This window comes from Pongo pygmaeus, chromosome 12 (assembly GCF_028885625.2).
Source record: "Pongo pygmaeus isolate AG05252 chromosome 12, NHGRI_mPonPyg2-v2.0_pri, whole genome shotgun sequence".
In the NCBI taxonomy this organism is placed as follows: Eukaryota; Metazoa; Chordata; class Mammalia; order Primates; family Hominidae; genus Pongo; species Pongo pygmaeus.
Genome location: NC_072385.2, coordinates 72,894,919 through 72,911,336, shown reverse-complemented (window position 1 = coordinate 72,911,336; position 16,418 = coordinate 72,894,919). Strand labels below are relative to the sequence as shown.

The window sequence follows — 16,418 nt, the reverse complement described above, 5'->3', positions numbered from 1 at the left end:
TTTTTTTTTTTTTTTTTTTGAGACAAAGTCTCACTCTGTCACCCAGGCTGGAGTATAGTGGTGCAATCTCAGCTCACTGCAACCTCCACCTCCTGGGTTCAAGTTATTCTCCTGCCTCAGCCTCCCAAGTAGCTGAGACTACAGGTGTATGTCATCATGCCCAGCTAACTTTTGTATTTTTAGTAGAGACAGAGTTTTGCCATGTTGGCCAGGCTGGTCTTGAACTCCTGACCTCAAGTGATCCACCCGCCTCAGCCTCCCAGAGTGCTGGGATTACAGGCATGAGCCACTGCATCTGGCTTGTGTACTTCAAATCATAGCTAAATTACTGATATGGTACCTAATACAATGCAAATGCTATGTAAATAGTTGTTATACTTTATTGTTTAATTGTCATTCTTGCTATAATGACAAGAAAAGTCTGTACATGTTCAGTACAAACACATTTTTTTTCTGAATATTTTTGATCCACAGTTGGTTGACTCCATATACGCAGAACCCACGGATATGGAGAGCCAATAGATATTGGCAAATAGATGGTATTTAAACCCACATGACCGCATGTCACCCAAGAGAATGTAAGTAGAGAAGAAAAGAACTGAGCCCAAGGGCACACAACAGTTAGAGGTGAGAAAGAGATGCCAGAAAAAGATACCGAGAGACGGCAGGAAAGACAGAGAGGGATTCAAGGAGAAGGGATTAATCATATCAAATCCTACTGAGAATTTAAGTAAGATAAGGCTTGAGAATTGACCAGTGGATTAGGCAAAGTTTTGACCTTGATAAGAACAGTTTCAGCAAAGTGGCAGGGATAAAAGTCTGGCTGAAATGGGTTCAGAGTATAAAGACCTCTGGGCTGAATGTGGAGGACTAAACAGCTGCATTTCTTTCTTTCCTTCTTTTTTCCAGGAACACGTGCACTTTATTGAATGCCATTGTAGAAAAGTGTGTGAGAAAAAAGGGCTGATACAGAACTCAGGCCCAGGATGCAGGGCCTGCAATGGACGGCAAGTACCTGGGCGCTACTGCTGGCCTTAGAGATTCTTTATCACTTGAGAAATTGCTTGGAATATTATCATAGAACTACTGGTGAAAAGGATGATGAGTGTTGTGGTCACATGGATGCCCAGGATGAGGGTGCAAACGTTCAGGCACTTGGTGGTGGAGGCGTAGGCCTGGGCCCCGGTCAGGTCACCAACCATCTTCGTGTCCCTAGACTTCACGGAGTAGGTGAATGCTATGAAGCCCAGGTAGCACCAGTTCATGAAGAGGGTGTTGAACAGGGACCAAACGACATGGTCGGGCACAGTGGTCTCACTGTGGATGTGGATCACGGTGGATGTCGGGGGAGCAGGGTTGTGGGGCACCCTCAGCACAGCCACCTCATGCTTCTCCTTGAGCATTTCATAGTTGAGGGGGTGGCTGGTGTTGGCGGGAGTGAAGACGGTTTGGACAGCGTGGTTCATGGTGTCCAGGGAAGATCAGTTGTGGTCGGGATGGTGGGATGGTTCTTCAGCTGCTTTTATTTCTGTTTCCTCTTGAATTCTCACTAAAATGACAACAAAGGGTTTAAAATGCATAAACCTATGGAACAGAGAAAACAAGAGCAGTGATAAGAGAATACGAGAGATGTCAATACAATTTTGGAATCTAGAAAGTAGATGGATGAGGCCGGACACAGTGGCTCATGCCTGTAATCACAGCACTTTGGGAGCCGGAGGCGGGTGGATCTCCTGAGGTCAGGAGTTCAAGACCAGCCTGGCCAACAAGGTGAAACCCTGTCTCTACTAAAAATGCAAAAAATTAGCCGGGCATGGTGGTGTGTGTGCCTGTAGTCCCAGCTACTCAGGAGGCTGAGGCAGGAGTATCGCTCAAACCCAGGAGGCAGAGGTAGCAGTGAGCCAAGACTGTGCCATTGCACTCCAGCCGGTGCGACAGAGCAAAACTCTCTCCCAAAAAAAAAAAGAAAAGAAAAGTAGATGGATGAGTTGTAAGTGACTCTGAAGCCTGAAGAAAATTGAAAGTTGAGGATCTACAGTCTAGAGCAGCAAGAAGTGGTCTAATTCATACCAAAGAACCTCGGGAAGGTTCAGGAGTTGAAGGTACCAAGTACTTGGGAAGGTGAGGTTGCTAGAAGGAGATGAAAGCAGGAATGAGTGAAAATCTTCATAGGAAGAAAAAGACTTCTAGATCCTCTCCTCACCCCCATACAGCTGGGTGACTGCCCCGCTACCACCCAATCAAAAGACTAGAACCTCAGCCAGGCCTTTTGACTCATGCCTATAATCCCAGCACTTTGGGAGGCTGAGGCAGGTGGATCATTTGAGGTCATGAGTTCAAGACCAGCCTGGCCAACATGGTGAAACCCATTTCTACTAAAATATATTAAAAAAAAATTAGCTACACTTGGTGGTGTGTGCCTGTAATCCCAGCTACTCGGGAGGCTGAGGGAGGAGAATAGGTTGAGCCTGGGAGGCGGAGGTTGCAGTGAGCAGAGATCGCAGCACTGCATTCCAGCCTGGGCAATAGAGTGAGACTCAAGAAAGAAAGAAGGGAAGGAAGGAATGAAGGAAGGAGGGAAGGAAGGGAAGGAGGCAGGGAGGGAAGGAAGATTGGGAAGATGATAAGAAAAAACAGGGTAAAAAAACCAGTTTCTCATTGAAAGAAAGAGGAAGAAGAAAGAACGAACGAAAGAACGAAAGAAAGAAAGAAGGAAGGAAGGAAAGAAAGAAAGGAAAGAAAGGAAAGAAAGAAAGAAAGAAAGAGAAAAGAGAAAAGAAAAGAAAAGAAGAGAGAAATGTTGGGAGGATGGTAAGAAAAAACAGAGGGTAAAAAGACCAATTCCTTATGCCCCACAACAGGAAGTCAATATATAATACACACAACCAAAAAATCAAGAAGTAGCAGTACATATGTTATTTGGGAAAAAAAATAGAATTAAAAAAAACCTATAGAAATAGTTTAAAAATGGAAAGAAGTTGCTTTTGGGGGGAAGAAATTGGATAATCCTTTTTATTCTAAGCCTTGTAAAACTGTTCGATTTTAATTTTTTTACATATTTATAACTATTTACATGACGTTTTAAAACAATACATGTACAGCTTTGATAAAATGAATTTTAATGTTTAAAAAATAAAGAGAAAGAAAGTAAGAGATGAGAGAGAGAAGACAAGTAAAGATGCAACAGGTCTCTTGAAAAGTCTGGACTTGGTATAGACAGCAAACAGCTTTAATTTTCTTCCATTGTTGCTTTCAATCACTTTCCAATTGAATTTCATTTTCCTGTTATTTAATGAAATATTGAGCTGATTTCCTAACTTTCTGGTGACTTTCGACTACTAACTCTATCCCATTTTAGGTGTTAATCTCAATAATTTTAATCTCGCTCCCACCCACTCCCACAAGGCAACTGGCTTTTGGAGTTGCAGTGTGGACCCAGAGGAGTCTGTTCTTTTCAACTCCTGCTGCCAGTTTCCTGAGGTGGGATGCCTGACCTTGGCTCAGACCTCTTCCACCCCCTCAGCTTCCCCTCCCGCTTCATCCCTGACAGTCCTGGTCGGTAAGCTCAAAACCTTTCCCTGGGTTTCCTTGAATCACAAAAACGTAACACTCCCAACAGGGAGGACAAGCTGCCTGCTGCAGCCTCCGTTCTGCCTGACCGCCCCCCAGCTCCCATGTCCCCCTCTCAGATGGGCAGAGGGAGACAGATGCCCAGCTGGAGAAAGGACATCATCTCCTCCACTCGCAGTCACAGGTGGATCTCTGGGACCCCTCACTTGCTTTACAGGAGAAGAATGAAGGGCACAGCTCTCCCCACTAGGCTGGCAGCCAGTGTGATCCCTCTATTTTTTTCTTTTTAATATAAACTAAGGATTGATAGGAAAAGTGAAGTGACAGCTGGGGAAACAGAGACAGTTAAACCATCTTTTTTTTTTTTTTTTTTTTTTTTTTTGAGACGAGTCTCGCTCCGTCGCCCAGGCTGGAGTGCAGTGGCACAATCTTGGCTCACTGCAAGCTCCGCTTCCCGGTTTCATGCCATTCTTCTGCCTCAGCCTCTCGAGTAGCTGGAACTACAGGTGCCCACCACCACACCCGGCTAATTTTTTCGTATTTTTAGTAGAGACGAGGTTTCACTGTGTTAGCCAGGATGATCTCAATCTCCTGACCTCGTGATCCTCCCGTCTCTGCCTCCCAAAGTGCTGGGATGACAGGCGAGAGCCACCGCGCCCGGCCTAAGCCATCTCTTAATACACTTCTTTGTCTCCGTCTTTGGCCCTCATCATCAGTTCCAGGACCACAGAGAAAGTCCTACCCAATATGTTATTTCAGGATTTTTTGGAGTGTTGCTGTTGAGAGAAGCAGAGAAATGGTTGCTGGAGAAGGATATGGGATCAGAGAGGCATTTCCTTTATTTATTTCTTTCTCTTTCTTTCTTTTTATTTCTTCCTTCTTTTTTTCCTTCCTTTCTTTTTTTTAGGCTGCAATGTAGTGGCACAATCATACCTTACTGCAACTTTGGGTGAGCACCAGCACACCTAGCTTTTTTTTTTTTTTTTTCATTACTTTTGTAGAGACGTAGTCTCGCTATGTTGCCCAAGCTGGTCTCAAACTCCTGGCCTCAAGTGATTTTCCCATCTTGGCCTCCCAAAGGGCTGTTATTACAGGCATGAGCCACCATGCTGGGCCCAGGGAGGTATTTTCTTAACTGGGAAGTATTGCCACATATTTGTACACTGATGGGAATAACCCAGTAGCTGGGGGCAGACAATGACACAGAGAAAGGGGATGATTGCAGGAGCAAGTCCTTAAGCAGGCAAGAAGGGGTGGATCAGCGAATACACAGTGCCAGCGATAAGAGCAAGGATGGGACATTCATCGCAACTCTCCAGAAGGCAGAGCATAGGCGGCTACCAATGAAGGTACATTTGAAGATTCTGAATCATTCTCTGCTGATTGTTTTTATTTCTTCAGTGAAAAAAGGAGCCACAAGCCAAGTGTAGTGGCACACACCTGTAGTCCCAGCTATTTAGGAAGCTGAGGCAGGAGGGTGTGTTGAACCCAGGAGTTCCAGGTTACAGTGAGCTATGATCGCACCACTGCACTCCAGCCTGAGCAACAGAGTGAGACTCCATCTCAAAAAATAAAAATAAAAAATCATGCCCATAATCCCAGCACTTTGGGAGGCAGAGGCGGGTAGATCACTTGAGGTCAGGAGTTCAAGACCAGCCTGGCCAACATGGCAAAACCCCGTCTCTACTAAAAATACAAAAATCAGCTGGGTGTGGTGGCACACGTCTATAACCCCAGCTACACGGGAGGCTGAGGCAGAGAATTGCTTGACTTGGGAAGGCGGAGATTGCAGTGAGCCGAGATGGTGCCATTGCACTCCAGCCTGGGCAACACAGCAAGACTCCATTTTGAACTCCTCATCTCGGCCTCCCAAAGTGCTGGGATTACAGGTGTGAGCCAACACACCCTGCCGAGACTCTGTCTCAAAAAAATAAAATAATAAAAGATAAAAATTTTTTTAAAATTTTTAAAAATAAAATAAAAATAAAAAGAGACAAAAGGAGCCAGGCCAACAGCTAAGAGTGAGAAGGAGAGAGGTGATACTGAAAGGTTGATGACAGAGGAAGAAGCTATAATGTAGTCATTTCAAAGGGGGAGAGCAACTTGACCATGGCAATAATCTGGTCAACTGGACGAGGCTGTGGGCTCCTGACATTCACCATCCTATGTGGGCTTTTTTCCAGCCACAGCCAGCTGCTCAGGTGCAGGCAGGGAATGGAGGGTGAGGGGTGCTAAGTTCATCAGAGTTGGGGTGTTGCCAGGGAAGCATGGATGGAGAGGGAGGCAGGTGAATTGAATGTCATATCAAGGTGTGATGTCAGGGATGAACCACGGAATCCAAACTGATCAAGGGAAGTTTGGGAGACAAAGAGGTCATAGGAAAATGAGTAATTGAGGGGAGGTCAGTGGACTGGGGTCCCAGTGGGAAGAATGCTGGAGCATGTCAAGAGACTGAACATTTGGGAGTTTTCCTGGGATTTCCTCCATACCATGAAACACTTGTTCCCACTGTTCTTGTTGTAATTCCCTAGCATTGCCTCACTTACCATCTTTCTGTGGGTCCTCTTTATGTCAGGTTAGTAGCCTCTGCCACCTCAGATGTATGCCTGCCTCAACCTCTCTGATACGTGAGATTCATAGCTTCCCCAGACCTACCTCACTTTCATTAGGGAGGAAACCTATGTCCTTTCCTCATTATCCATTTTATTTCTATTTTTCTTTAAGATGGAGTCTTGCTCTGTCTCCCGGGCTGGAGTGCAGTGGGGCGATCTCGGCTCACTGCAAACTCCGCCTCCCAGGTTCAAGCAATTCTCATGTTTTGGCCTCTTGAGTAGCTGGGACTACAGGCGTGCAACATCGCGCCTGGCTAATTTTTGTATTTTTAGTAGAAACGGGGTTTCACCATGTTGGCCAGGCTGGTTTGAACTCCTGACCTCAGGTGATCCACCTGCCTCAGCCTCCCAAAGTGCTGGGATTACAGGCGTCAGCCACCACACCTGGCCTCATTATCCATTTTCTTCCCCTCTCTTGGTTCTCTTTCTCCCTAACATCCACCTCTCTCTCCATGGGCCACCCAGAGGCCTCGCAGAAGCTTTCTTTCTCCAACCAACCCATTGACGCCTCTTCTGTGGTGCCTCCCACACCACCAGGGTTGTGTCCTAGTTTTTCTATTGACTTCTTTTCAAATTTTTGTTCATCAGATCAAAACGAGAAGTGGTTACAGATAAAGTTTACAGGGGAAGGGTGTGACCACCATTCTCTTTACAGGAAATAACTGGCAGTCGTACGGAATTAATCCAGTCTGCAGCTGGGCAAAGTGGCTCATGCCTGTAATCCCAGCACTTTGGGAGGCCAAGGCAGGCAGATCACGAGGTCAGGAGATCAAGACCATCCTGGCTAACACAGTGAAACCCTGTCTCTACTAAAAAAATACAAAAATTAGCTGGGTGTGGTGGTGGGTGCCTGTAGTCCCAGCTACCCGGGAAGCTAAGGCAGAAGAATGGCGTGAACTCAGGAGGCAGAGCAAAAAAAAAAAAAGAGAGAGAGAGAGAGAATTAATACACTCTGCAACACCTCATGTAGTCGGAGAGAGAGAGCATTGTCTGTGTGTATCTCCTATGGTAGTAGAATTTCCCAGGGCCTGGCTTGCTTGGCAAGGGGCTAATGCAGGGCAATAGCCGACAATAGCTGGCTCTGGGTGTCCACTTAAAAGCCCCAAAACTCATAAGGAATCATGGGTTATTAATATGGCAAGAGGATGAGAGAGACTTGTTTCTGCACACACCTGAGATCCCCCTGGCTTCAAGTTTTCCAAATTTGCTTTAAAATAATTGTTCTGTTTCCTATAATAGCAACAGTTTTATTGTAGCAAAGATGGTTCACTGAATCTGCTATGGTTTGACTGTGTCCCCTCCAAAATGTAGCTGTTGAAACTTAATGGCCGATATGGTTTGGCTCTGTGTCCCCACCCAAATCTCATGTCAAATTGTCATTCCCCATGTTGGGGAGGGACCTGGTGGAAGGTGATTGAATCATGGGGGAGGATTTTCCCCTTGCTTTTCTCATGATAGTAAGTGAGTTCTCATGAGCTCTGGTTGTTTAAAAGTGTGTTGCACATCCCCCCTTACTCTCTCTCTCCTGTTGCAATCTAAAAATGTGCTTGCTTCCCCTTTTCCCTTCCACCATGATTGTAAGTTCCCTGAGGCCTCCCTAGCCATGCTGCCTGTACAGCCTGTGGAACTGGGAGCCAATTAAGCCTCTTTTCTTTATAAATTACCCAGGCTCAGGTAGTTCTTTATGGCAGTGTGAGAATGGACTAATACAATGGCCAATTGATAGTATTAAGAGGTGGGGCTTTTAAGTATTAAGAGGTGAGTAGGCCATGGGGGCTTCTTCCTCATGAATGGGATTAAGGCCTTTGTAAAGGAAGCCTCACGCAGCATTCCTCCCCTCCATAGCATACACCAACAAGGTGCCATCTTGGAATCAAAGAGCAGCCTTCACCAACCAAACCTGCTAGTACCTTGATCTTCGACTTCCCAGCTGTGAAAACTGTGAGAAATAAGTTTGTGTTCTTTGAAAATTACCCAGTCTCAGGTATTGTGTTATAGCAACACAAACAGCTAAGACAACATCTCAAAATTTATTCTCCTTTTTAAATAATAGCACCCCTAATTTTTAGCTGGACACATGGGTATCCAAAATAAAAACCAGACTCATTTGTAGCTAGGTGTGGCCATAAATCTAAATCCTGAGCACAATGGGGTGTGATTTCTGGTCATACCCTTAAAAGTATCTGGTCATACCTTAAAAGTCATCCCTTCACCCTTTTTCTTGCCTCTACCCCTCTGCTGGGAATGGCAAAGAAACAGGGCAGAAGGAGCCAAGGTCTCTGCATGATCCTGTGGATCAGAGCCACTATACCTGCCCTGGGCCATCTTTACAAGACAGAAATAAGCTTCCATCTTGTTCAGCACACTGTTACTTTGGGGATCTGTTACCTTCACCTGAGATTGTATCCTAACTAATACCTTCATCCCTCTCTTTCTTTAGCTATGTAGGTGACAGACACATACAAAATGCTTAATGCATGCTTTGCTCTTTCCATCCTTCATTCCATTCTTGAATCCATCATTGATAAGATTGTTACCTTGGTGATTTTCTTCTTAATATTAGAGCATTTAAAATTTATATCAGGCTGAGCACGGTGGCTCAAACCTGTAATCCCAACACTTTCGGTGGCCAAGGCAGGCAAATCACCTGAGGTCAGGAGTTCGAGACCAGCCTGGCCAACGTGGTGAAACCCCATCTCTACTAAAAATACAAAAATTAGCCGGGCATAGTGGCAGGCACCTGTAATCCCAGCTACTCGGGAGGCTGAGGCAGGAGACTCACTTGAAACTGGGAGGTGGAGGTGCAGTGAGCCAAGATCTCGCCATTGCACTCCAGCCTGGGTGACAGAACAAGACTCTGTCTCTGAAAAAAAAAAAAATTATATCAAAGGTAAGTCTGAATCTTCTTTCTGAATTTCTGGAGTCTACAGTTGCAATGGCTAGATCCTATTCCCAAGCTTATGGTGATAAATGAATGTCTTTGGGTAAGTTAGATAGCAAATACTGGAGTAATTGAACAATAATTTTTGAATAGCAGTCTTTAAACAGAACTAGTTGTATTTAATTCTGAGTATTCCAATAGAAATGGTTTCCTTTACAGTATGCCATCTTGCCCTTTCCCCATTTGTACTGTTATTGCTAAACCACCCCCATTTTAATTATCATTTAATTATCTTCATCTACAGTTGAGTGCCCCCCTTCTGTTGGAAAGCTTATTTTATACAAACCAAACCATGGGTAATTACCTATCAAAAGCAGATTTATCTAAATTCCCACTGAAACTAGATGAAGCAGTTCCCTTAAGTCATAAAATCATTCAAAATTAGATCCAGGAAAAAGGACGGCATTGAATTTGAATTTATAGAATACCAACAACATTATAAGTACCATTGGGAATCAATGTCTATTCATATTTCCTGCTAGGGAAGTATAAAGTCTTAGTTCTAAATTCATCCTCCAGAATGTAAATTGTGGCAGGTACTGCAGGTGGACTCATTCACCATCTTTTCCCAGCCCACATTATCTTGCCTTTATCTACTATACAGACTGGGAAGGCCAGGTACAGTGGCTCACACCTGTAATCTCAACACTTTGGGAGGCCAAGGTGGATGGATCATGAGGTCAGGGGTTCACGACCAGCCTGCCCAACATAGTGAAACTCCATCTCTACTAAAAATACAATAATTAACCGGGTGTGGTGGCACGCACCTGTAGTCCCAGCTACTTGGGAGGCTGAGGCAAGCGAATTGCTTGAACCCAGGAGGCAGAGGTTGCAGTGAGCAGAGACCACACCATTGCACTACAGCCTGGGCAAGAGCAAGACTACATCTCAAAGAAAAAAAAAAAGACTGGGGAAAAATTAAAACCTCATTTTCTCAGCCCCACCCCATTCCCTTGCAGTAAGGACACACCATGTGACACAGTTCCTGTCAGTGAGGCACATGTACAAATCCCCTATTTAAAAACACGAACTAGCTGGGTGTGATGGTTCACCCCTGTACTCCCAGCACTTTGGGAGGCCGAGGTGGGCAGATCACTTGAGGACAGGAGTTCAAGACCAGCCTGGCCAATATGGTGAAACCTTGTCTCTACTAAAAATACAAAAATTAGCTGGGTGTGGTGGCATGCACTTATAATCCCAGCTACTCAAAAGGCTGAGGCAAGAGAATCACCTGAACCTAGGAGATGGAAGTTGCAGTAAGCCGAGAATGCACCACTGCACTTCAGCCTGGGCCTCAGAGTCAGACTCCATCTCAAAAAAATAAAAACACGAATTACCAACATTTCCACTGCTAGGTATATTCCCAAAAAAATTGAAAGCAGGGACTCAAACAAATACTTGTTTACCAATATTCAGTGCAGCATTACTCACAATAGCCAAAAGGTGGAAACACCCCGTGTAGATGAATGGATAAACAAATTGTGGTATATATACACATATGATGGAATATTATTTAACCATAAACAGAAAGAAATTCTGCTACATGCTACAATAGGGATAAACTTTAGAAACAATTATGCTAAGTGAAATAAGCCCGACACAGAAGGACAAATACTGCATTATTCCAATTATACGAGGCACCAAGAATAAGCAAATACACAGAGACAAAAAGTAGAAGAGAGGTTACCAGAGGCTGGGAGGAAGGAGGAATGGGAAGTTGTTGAATGTGTATGGAGTTTCTGTTTGCAATGATGAACCAGTTCTGGAATAGACTGTGCTGGTGGCTGCACAACATTGTGAATGTGTATAACGCCACTCAATCATACACTCAAAATGGTTACAGTAGTAAACATTTTGTTATGTATGTTTTACTACAAAAAAATACAAATTTTTAAATCCTTATGCCTATTTTCTACCTAACAAACTGTTAGTCTGGGTCTCTCAATCCTATATTTTGTATAAAGATTCCATATGTTACTGACTTTAAATAGGATTCTAGCTTACTACTGAAGGTGTTTTGAAGGCAGTTCATTTTACCTGAGGCTAACTAGAAGCAAAACCAGTAATAAATAACGACTGGCCAGGCGCGGTGGCTCACGCCTATAATCCCAGCACTTTGGCAGGCCAAGGCGGGTGGATCATTTGAGGACAGGAGTTCAAGACCAGCCTGACCAACATGGTGAAACCCCGTCTCTACTAAACATACAAAAAAAATTAGCCGGGCATAGTGGCGGGCGCCTGTAATCCCAGCTACTCATGAGGCTGAGGCAGGAGAATCGCTTGAACCCAGGAGGCAGATGTTGCAGTGAGCCAAGATCATGCCATGGCACTCCAGCCTGGGCAACAAGAGTGAAACGCCATCTCAAATAAATAAATAAATAAATAAATAAATAAATAAATACAGAGGTCTGTGGCTCCCTAAATATCTGCTTTGCTTCTCCATCTTGAAGACATGGAGAACAGAAGGGATTGGAGAGAAAGAGGAAGAAATACGTGCAACATTCCATTTTGTGCTGACCGAGGCAGGAGCACCCACAGGAGACAGGAGATGCCTGTGGCAGATGATCAGGAAGGAGAGATATTCTTTCCAGAAGCTTAAGGTGCTCCTCCATTTGGAGGTGTCTTGCCACAAAATTTAACCTTGCCTAGTTGGGAATCACGTTGATGACATGCGGTGCTAGCCAGGAGTAGAAGCAGCTTCTCCTCCCCACCCCACCCTACCCCCATCTCCTCTGGACTCTGGGCCCCTGCTTGACACAAGTTTTTTACTTGGTAATAATAATTAACTAATATTTATGGAGTGCTTCCTTTGCCAGGCACTGCTATAAGCATTCAATACATATTACCTCATTTGAATCTTACAAGATTCTTATAAGGTAGATATTATTATTATTATTTCCATTTTATAAATGAGAAAATGGGAGCAAAAAAAGTTCATCTGTCCAAGGTTGCAGATTACAAGTGGCAGAGCCAGGATTCAAACCCAGACAGTCTGACCCCAGTTCCCTCTTACTTAAGCATTACTTTGTGCTGCTTCTTATCTTACAGATAATTTTCTTCTCTGAGTGGTATCTCAGTTCCCAGCTGTGTTTTAACTTCAAAATATTTTTAGCTAGTATCCTCTCTGCCATCGTCATAGGTTTACAAAGAAACAAAAATAATGTCTGTGTGTGTGTGATTATACAAATCAAATAACTTTCTATTTCATAATTATATTAATTAGGGTAACATTAGCAGCTGTTATGGATACAACCCCAAAGTTTCGTTTGCCTAACACAATGAAAGACTAATTCTTGCTAAAGTGCAAAATAGGTGTTCCTAATCAGAGGATGACTCTCTCCTGACAGGCTTCCATCTTCTGGCTTCCCCTTCTAGGAAAGCCAGAGATTCTAAGGACGTCATGCTCTTCTGCATCAAGCAGGAAAGAGAAAGAACATGGAGGCTCATCTGTAAAAGATTATTACGGTCCAGGCCTGAAAGAGGCACACATCACGAGTTCACATCCCACTGGCCAGAACTCAGCTGCTTGGGAAGCTGAGGTGGGAGGATCACGTGGCCACACCTAGCTGCAAAGAAAGCTGGCAAATCTCAGCCAGGCAGGGTGGCTCACGCCTGTAATTCCAGCACTTTGAGATGCTAGATAACTAATAAGAAGTTAGGTAAAACGGACCACCAACAAGTGAAGACTTTCCCTAAAACTCCTCTCAAATGCATCTATCATTATGTACCCTTATGCCTATTTTATTTTATTTTGTTTTGTTTTGTTTTGTGTTAGGGTCTCACTCTGTTGCCCAAGCTGGAGTGCAGTAGCATGATCTCGGCTCACTGCAACCTCTGCCTCACAGGTTCAAGTGATTCTCCTGCCTCAGCCTCCCTAGTAGCTGGGATTACTGGTGTGCACCACCACACCCAGCTAATTTTTGTATTTTTGGTAGAGACAGGGTTTCACCATGTAGAGCAGGCTGGTCTGGAACTCCTGACCTCAAGTGATCTGCCTGCCTTGGCCTCCCAAAGTGCTGGGATTACAGGCATGAGCCATGGTGCCTGGCCCTTTATGCCTTTTTTAACCTTACAGTTTAAAAAACCACAAGTATGGCTGGGCTTGGTGGCTCACTTCTATAATCCCAGCACTTTGCAATGGCAGCAGATTGCCTGAGTCCAGGAGTTCGAGATCAGCCTGGGCAACATGGCGAAACCCCGTCTCTACAAAAAATACAAAAATTACCCATCTGTAGTACCAGCTGCTCGGGAGGCTGAGGTGGGAGGATCACTTGAGCCTGGGAAGTGAAGGCTGCAGTGAGCTGTGATCATGCCACTGTACTCCAACATGGCTGACAGAACAAGACCCTGTCTCAAAATAAATAAATAAATAAATAAATGGAAAATGAAAAGCCACAAGTAATATGACAGTTTGAAGCTTTCACTGATTACTCCCATAGAAAGGTATCAGCTAAGGTCCGGAAGATTTAACCAAGCACAGCCTCCCCAGCTATCAACACTTTTGAGAAGTGTGTTGATACTTTTTGATAATGTTTGTGGGCAAACATTATCTTGTGATAGATAACATCACAATCTCAAGGAGCAGGAAATGGGGCTATTATTTTAGCCCCTTTTCTGTTTAACCTGTACTTTAGTAGACAGATACAACTTTCAGGTCACCTGAATGCATGTCTATATGTCACACTAGATAAAGAGGGGATGATAATGGGGCTTCTGTATCAAAACTAGGAATAACCCCAAAAAGCAATTGGTCTAAATGTTTATGACCAGAAGAAAACGTATTTCCCATAATGAAGTAAGATGATAGTTAAGATAAATTAAGGCACGGCTTTTAAAACATATTAGCAGCGTATGATGACTTTTAAAAAGGAAAAAACCATTCCTTAAAGACCTAGCATGAAATATACATAAAGTGACTTGATACTTGCCAAAAACATCTCTTGCAACTATGCCCAAAATATGTACATATTTAAGTAAGGGCCAACAGGCAGCATTCAAAAACAAAAAGAGTAACCACTATGCTCAAGCGACATGATTATGAGTGGCTTATTTTCTCCTTTCAACATTTTCTCTAATATTTTTACATCTTATTGTTAACCATTTGTTTCTAATTTATTGCAAAAGAACAAAGAAAAAGAAGAATCCTTTCCTGTTCTTAACACAGCTATAAGAAGCCTTCCATTCTTCAGTAGGAGACAGTCACCATTTTCATCGAGATTGGCAGAGTAAGTAGTTCTAAAGTGAAGTGCAGAATTTTTAAAAATTATAGTCCCCTGATCAAGACTGGGGGAAATTAATTTTTTAAAGCATGAGAAAAGAACACTTTCCTAGAGGATACACAAGCACTGGTCAGTCTTTTCCTAACACTGAGGATGCCCAAAGCCTGCTACTCTGACCAGCACTTTCATTATTAAGAAGCTGAGAGGTGAGGCTACTCTTTGACTTAGAGAATATTTTATTGGCAGAAGCTCCGAAGAGATCCTTTCTTTAAATATTCACTGTGTTCAGCGTACCCTATTACCTCAGGGATTTACTGAGAAATCCAAGAAAGTCTATTTTGCATCCTTAGGCAAAGGTTAGCTATTTCAGGGTGTTGGTGTATGTGGTGTGTTTTCTTATGGACACGATAATTCTGTCCCTGAAAATCCCTTTTTTCTACAAGGACTTTTAAACTTCCTGAATATCTTTGAGATTCTTAAGCTCATCAATGAGTATCAAAAAGTGCTACCTGTGTCCAAACGCACAATTTCTCACCTTCATTAAAACATCTGCCTTCATTGCCCTATTTGATCCCAGAGAATCTTTGTCTCACCTACTTGGATATCACTTAAAAATCCAAGAAGATGTAAGGACATTTGAAGCTTCCCTGAGAAGTCAAGTTAGAAATTCAGGGCTCTCTCCTTTTTTTTTTTTTTTTTTTTGAGACAGAGTCTCACTCTGTCACCCAGGCTGGAGTGCAGTGGCGTGATCTCAGCTCACTGCAGGCGCCCACCACCTCGCCCAGCTAATTTTTTGTATTTTTAATAGAGATGGGGTTTCACTGTGTTAGCCAGGATGGTCTTGATCTCCTGACCTCGTGATCCACCCGCCTTGGCCTCCCAAAGTGCTGGGATTACAGGCGTGAGCCACCATGCCTGGCCTGCTCTCTCCTTTATTCTTTTTTTTTTTTTTTTTTTTTTTTAAGACAGAGTCTTGCTCTGTTGCCCAGTCTGGAGTGCAGTGGCATGATCTCTGCTCACTGCAACCTCTGCCTCCCCAGATTCAAGCGATTCTCCTGCCTCAGCCTCCCGAGTAGCTGGGATTACAGGCATGCACCACTACACCTGGGTAATTTTTGTATTTTTGGCAGAGTTAGGGTTTCACCATGTTGGCCAGGCTGGTGAAATCTGCCTGCCTCAGCCTCCCAAAGTGCTAGGATTACAGGCATGAGCAACTGCGCCCGGCCTGAATGTCTTTAATAAATGTAACGCCACTATAAACACCAGCTATGTGGCCAGGCTATGTATGCACTTACTTTTGAAAAGAGCTTTCCCAGGAGAGAGCTGTTTTGTTCTCATTGAGTAGAACAGAGTTCTTCCAGGAAGAAGACAGAATTTAGAGAATGAAAGCTGAAATGTTAAAAAATTTCTACTAAATTGAATAATCTTCAACTAGGAAACAATAAAATATACAAAAGTCATATGCAGATACTTGAGTTAAAAAGTGAACCATTAATATTTTGCCAGCTATACCTAATGACATATTTTGATTATCAATTATTTTCCATTCAAATTGTAAATCTTTTTCAAAGAATGAAAGAACTAAAAACATGAGAGAATCTGGCCATCTCTAACAGTAACAGATTATGATACTTAACTCCAAACTTGTGTTAGATAACTTTGATCTACACAGGACACCTGGGATGTAGAATATATTTCATATTTTGTTATTAATGATCATCCAGAGATGGTCTAGAAATTTTTTTCTAGTATCTATGCCTTATTTTTCAGACTAGTACAATCCAAGATTGTTCTAAAGATGTTTAATTTCAGTAAACCAGATATTTATACTAGATTTTCCTCATTCAATCCAAATATGTATATCGTATTTCTACTGTAAACTGGGATAAAAGCAGGTTTAGCCACTTTAGTTTGAACTTTACTCTTCGCTTTTCACTAAAATAATGGAGCTGTATAGTAAAATTGTACTATTTCTCATCAGTATTATCATTTGTTACTAACAAGAAGTTCTTTAATATCAAATGTGTTTTGGAAGAAGAGGGGCCAGTATTTTAAGGATAACTTTTTAAAGGGACA

At 43.2% G+C, this 16,418-nt stretch overlaps 1 protein-coding gene across 1 annotated transcript; it reads right to left on the bottom strand.

Annotated features, from left to right (window-relative positions):
• Window positions 1-1,034: 1,034 nt before the first annotated feature.
• On the bottom strand, window positions 1,035-1,466 carry LOC129030120 (interferon-induced transmembrane protein 3-like). Its single transcript, XM_054475028.1, has one exon. It carries the CDS (start codon window positions 1,464-1,466, stop codon window positions 1,035-1,037), a length of 432 nt encoding a protein of 143 aa, XP_054331003.1.
• Between the last annotated feature and the right edge of the window lie 14,952 nt (window positions 1,467-16,418).

Coding starts and splice junctions, on each gene's coding strand:
- LOC129030120 (XM_054475028.1), bottom strand. CDS start 1,466: ATGAACCACGCTGTCCAAACCGTCTTCACTCCCGCCAACACCAGCCAC.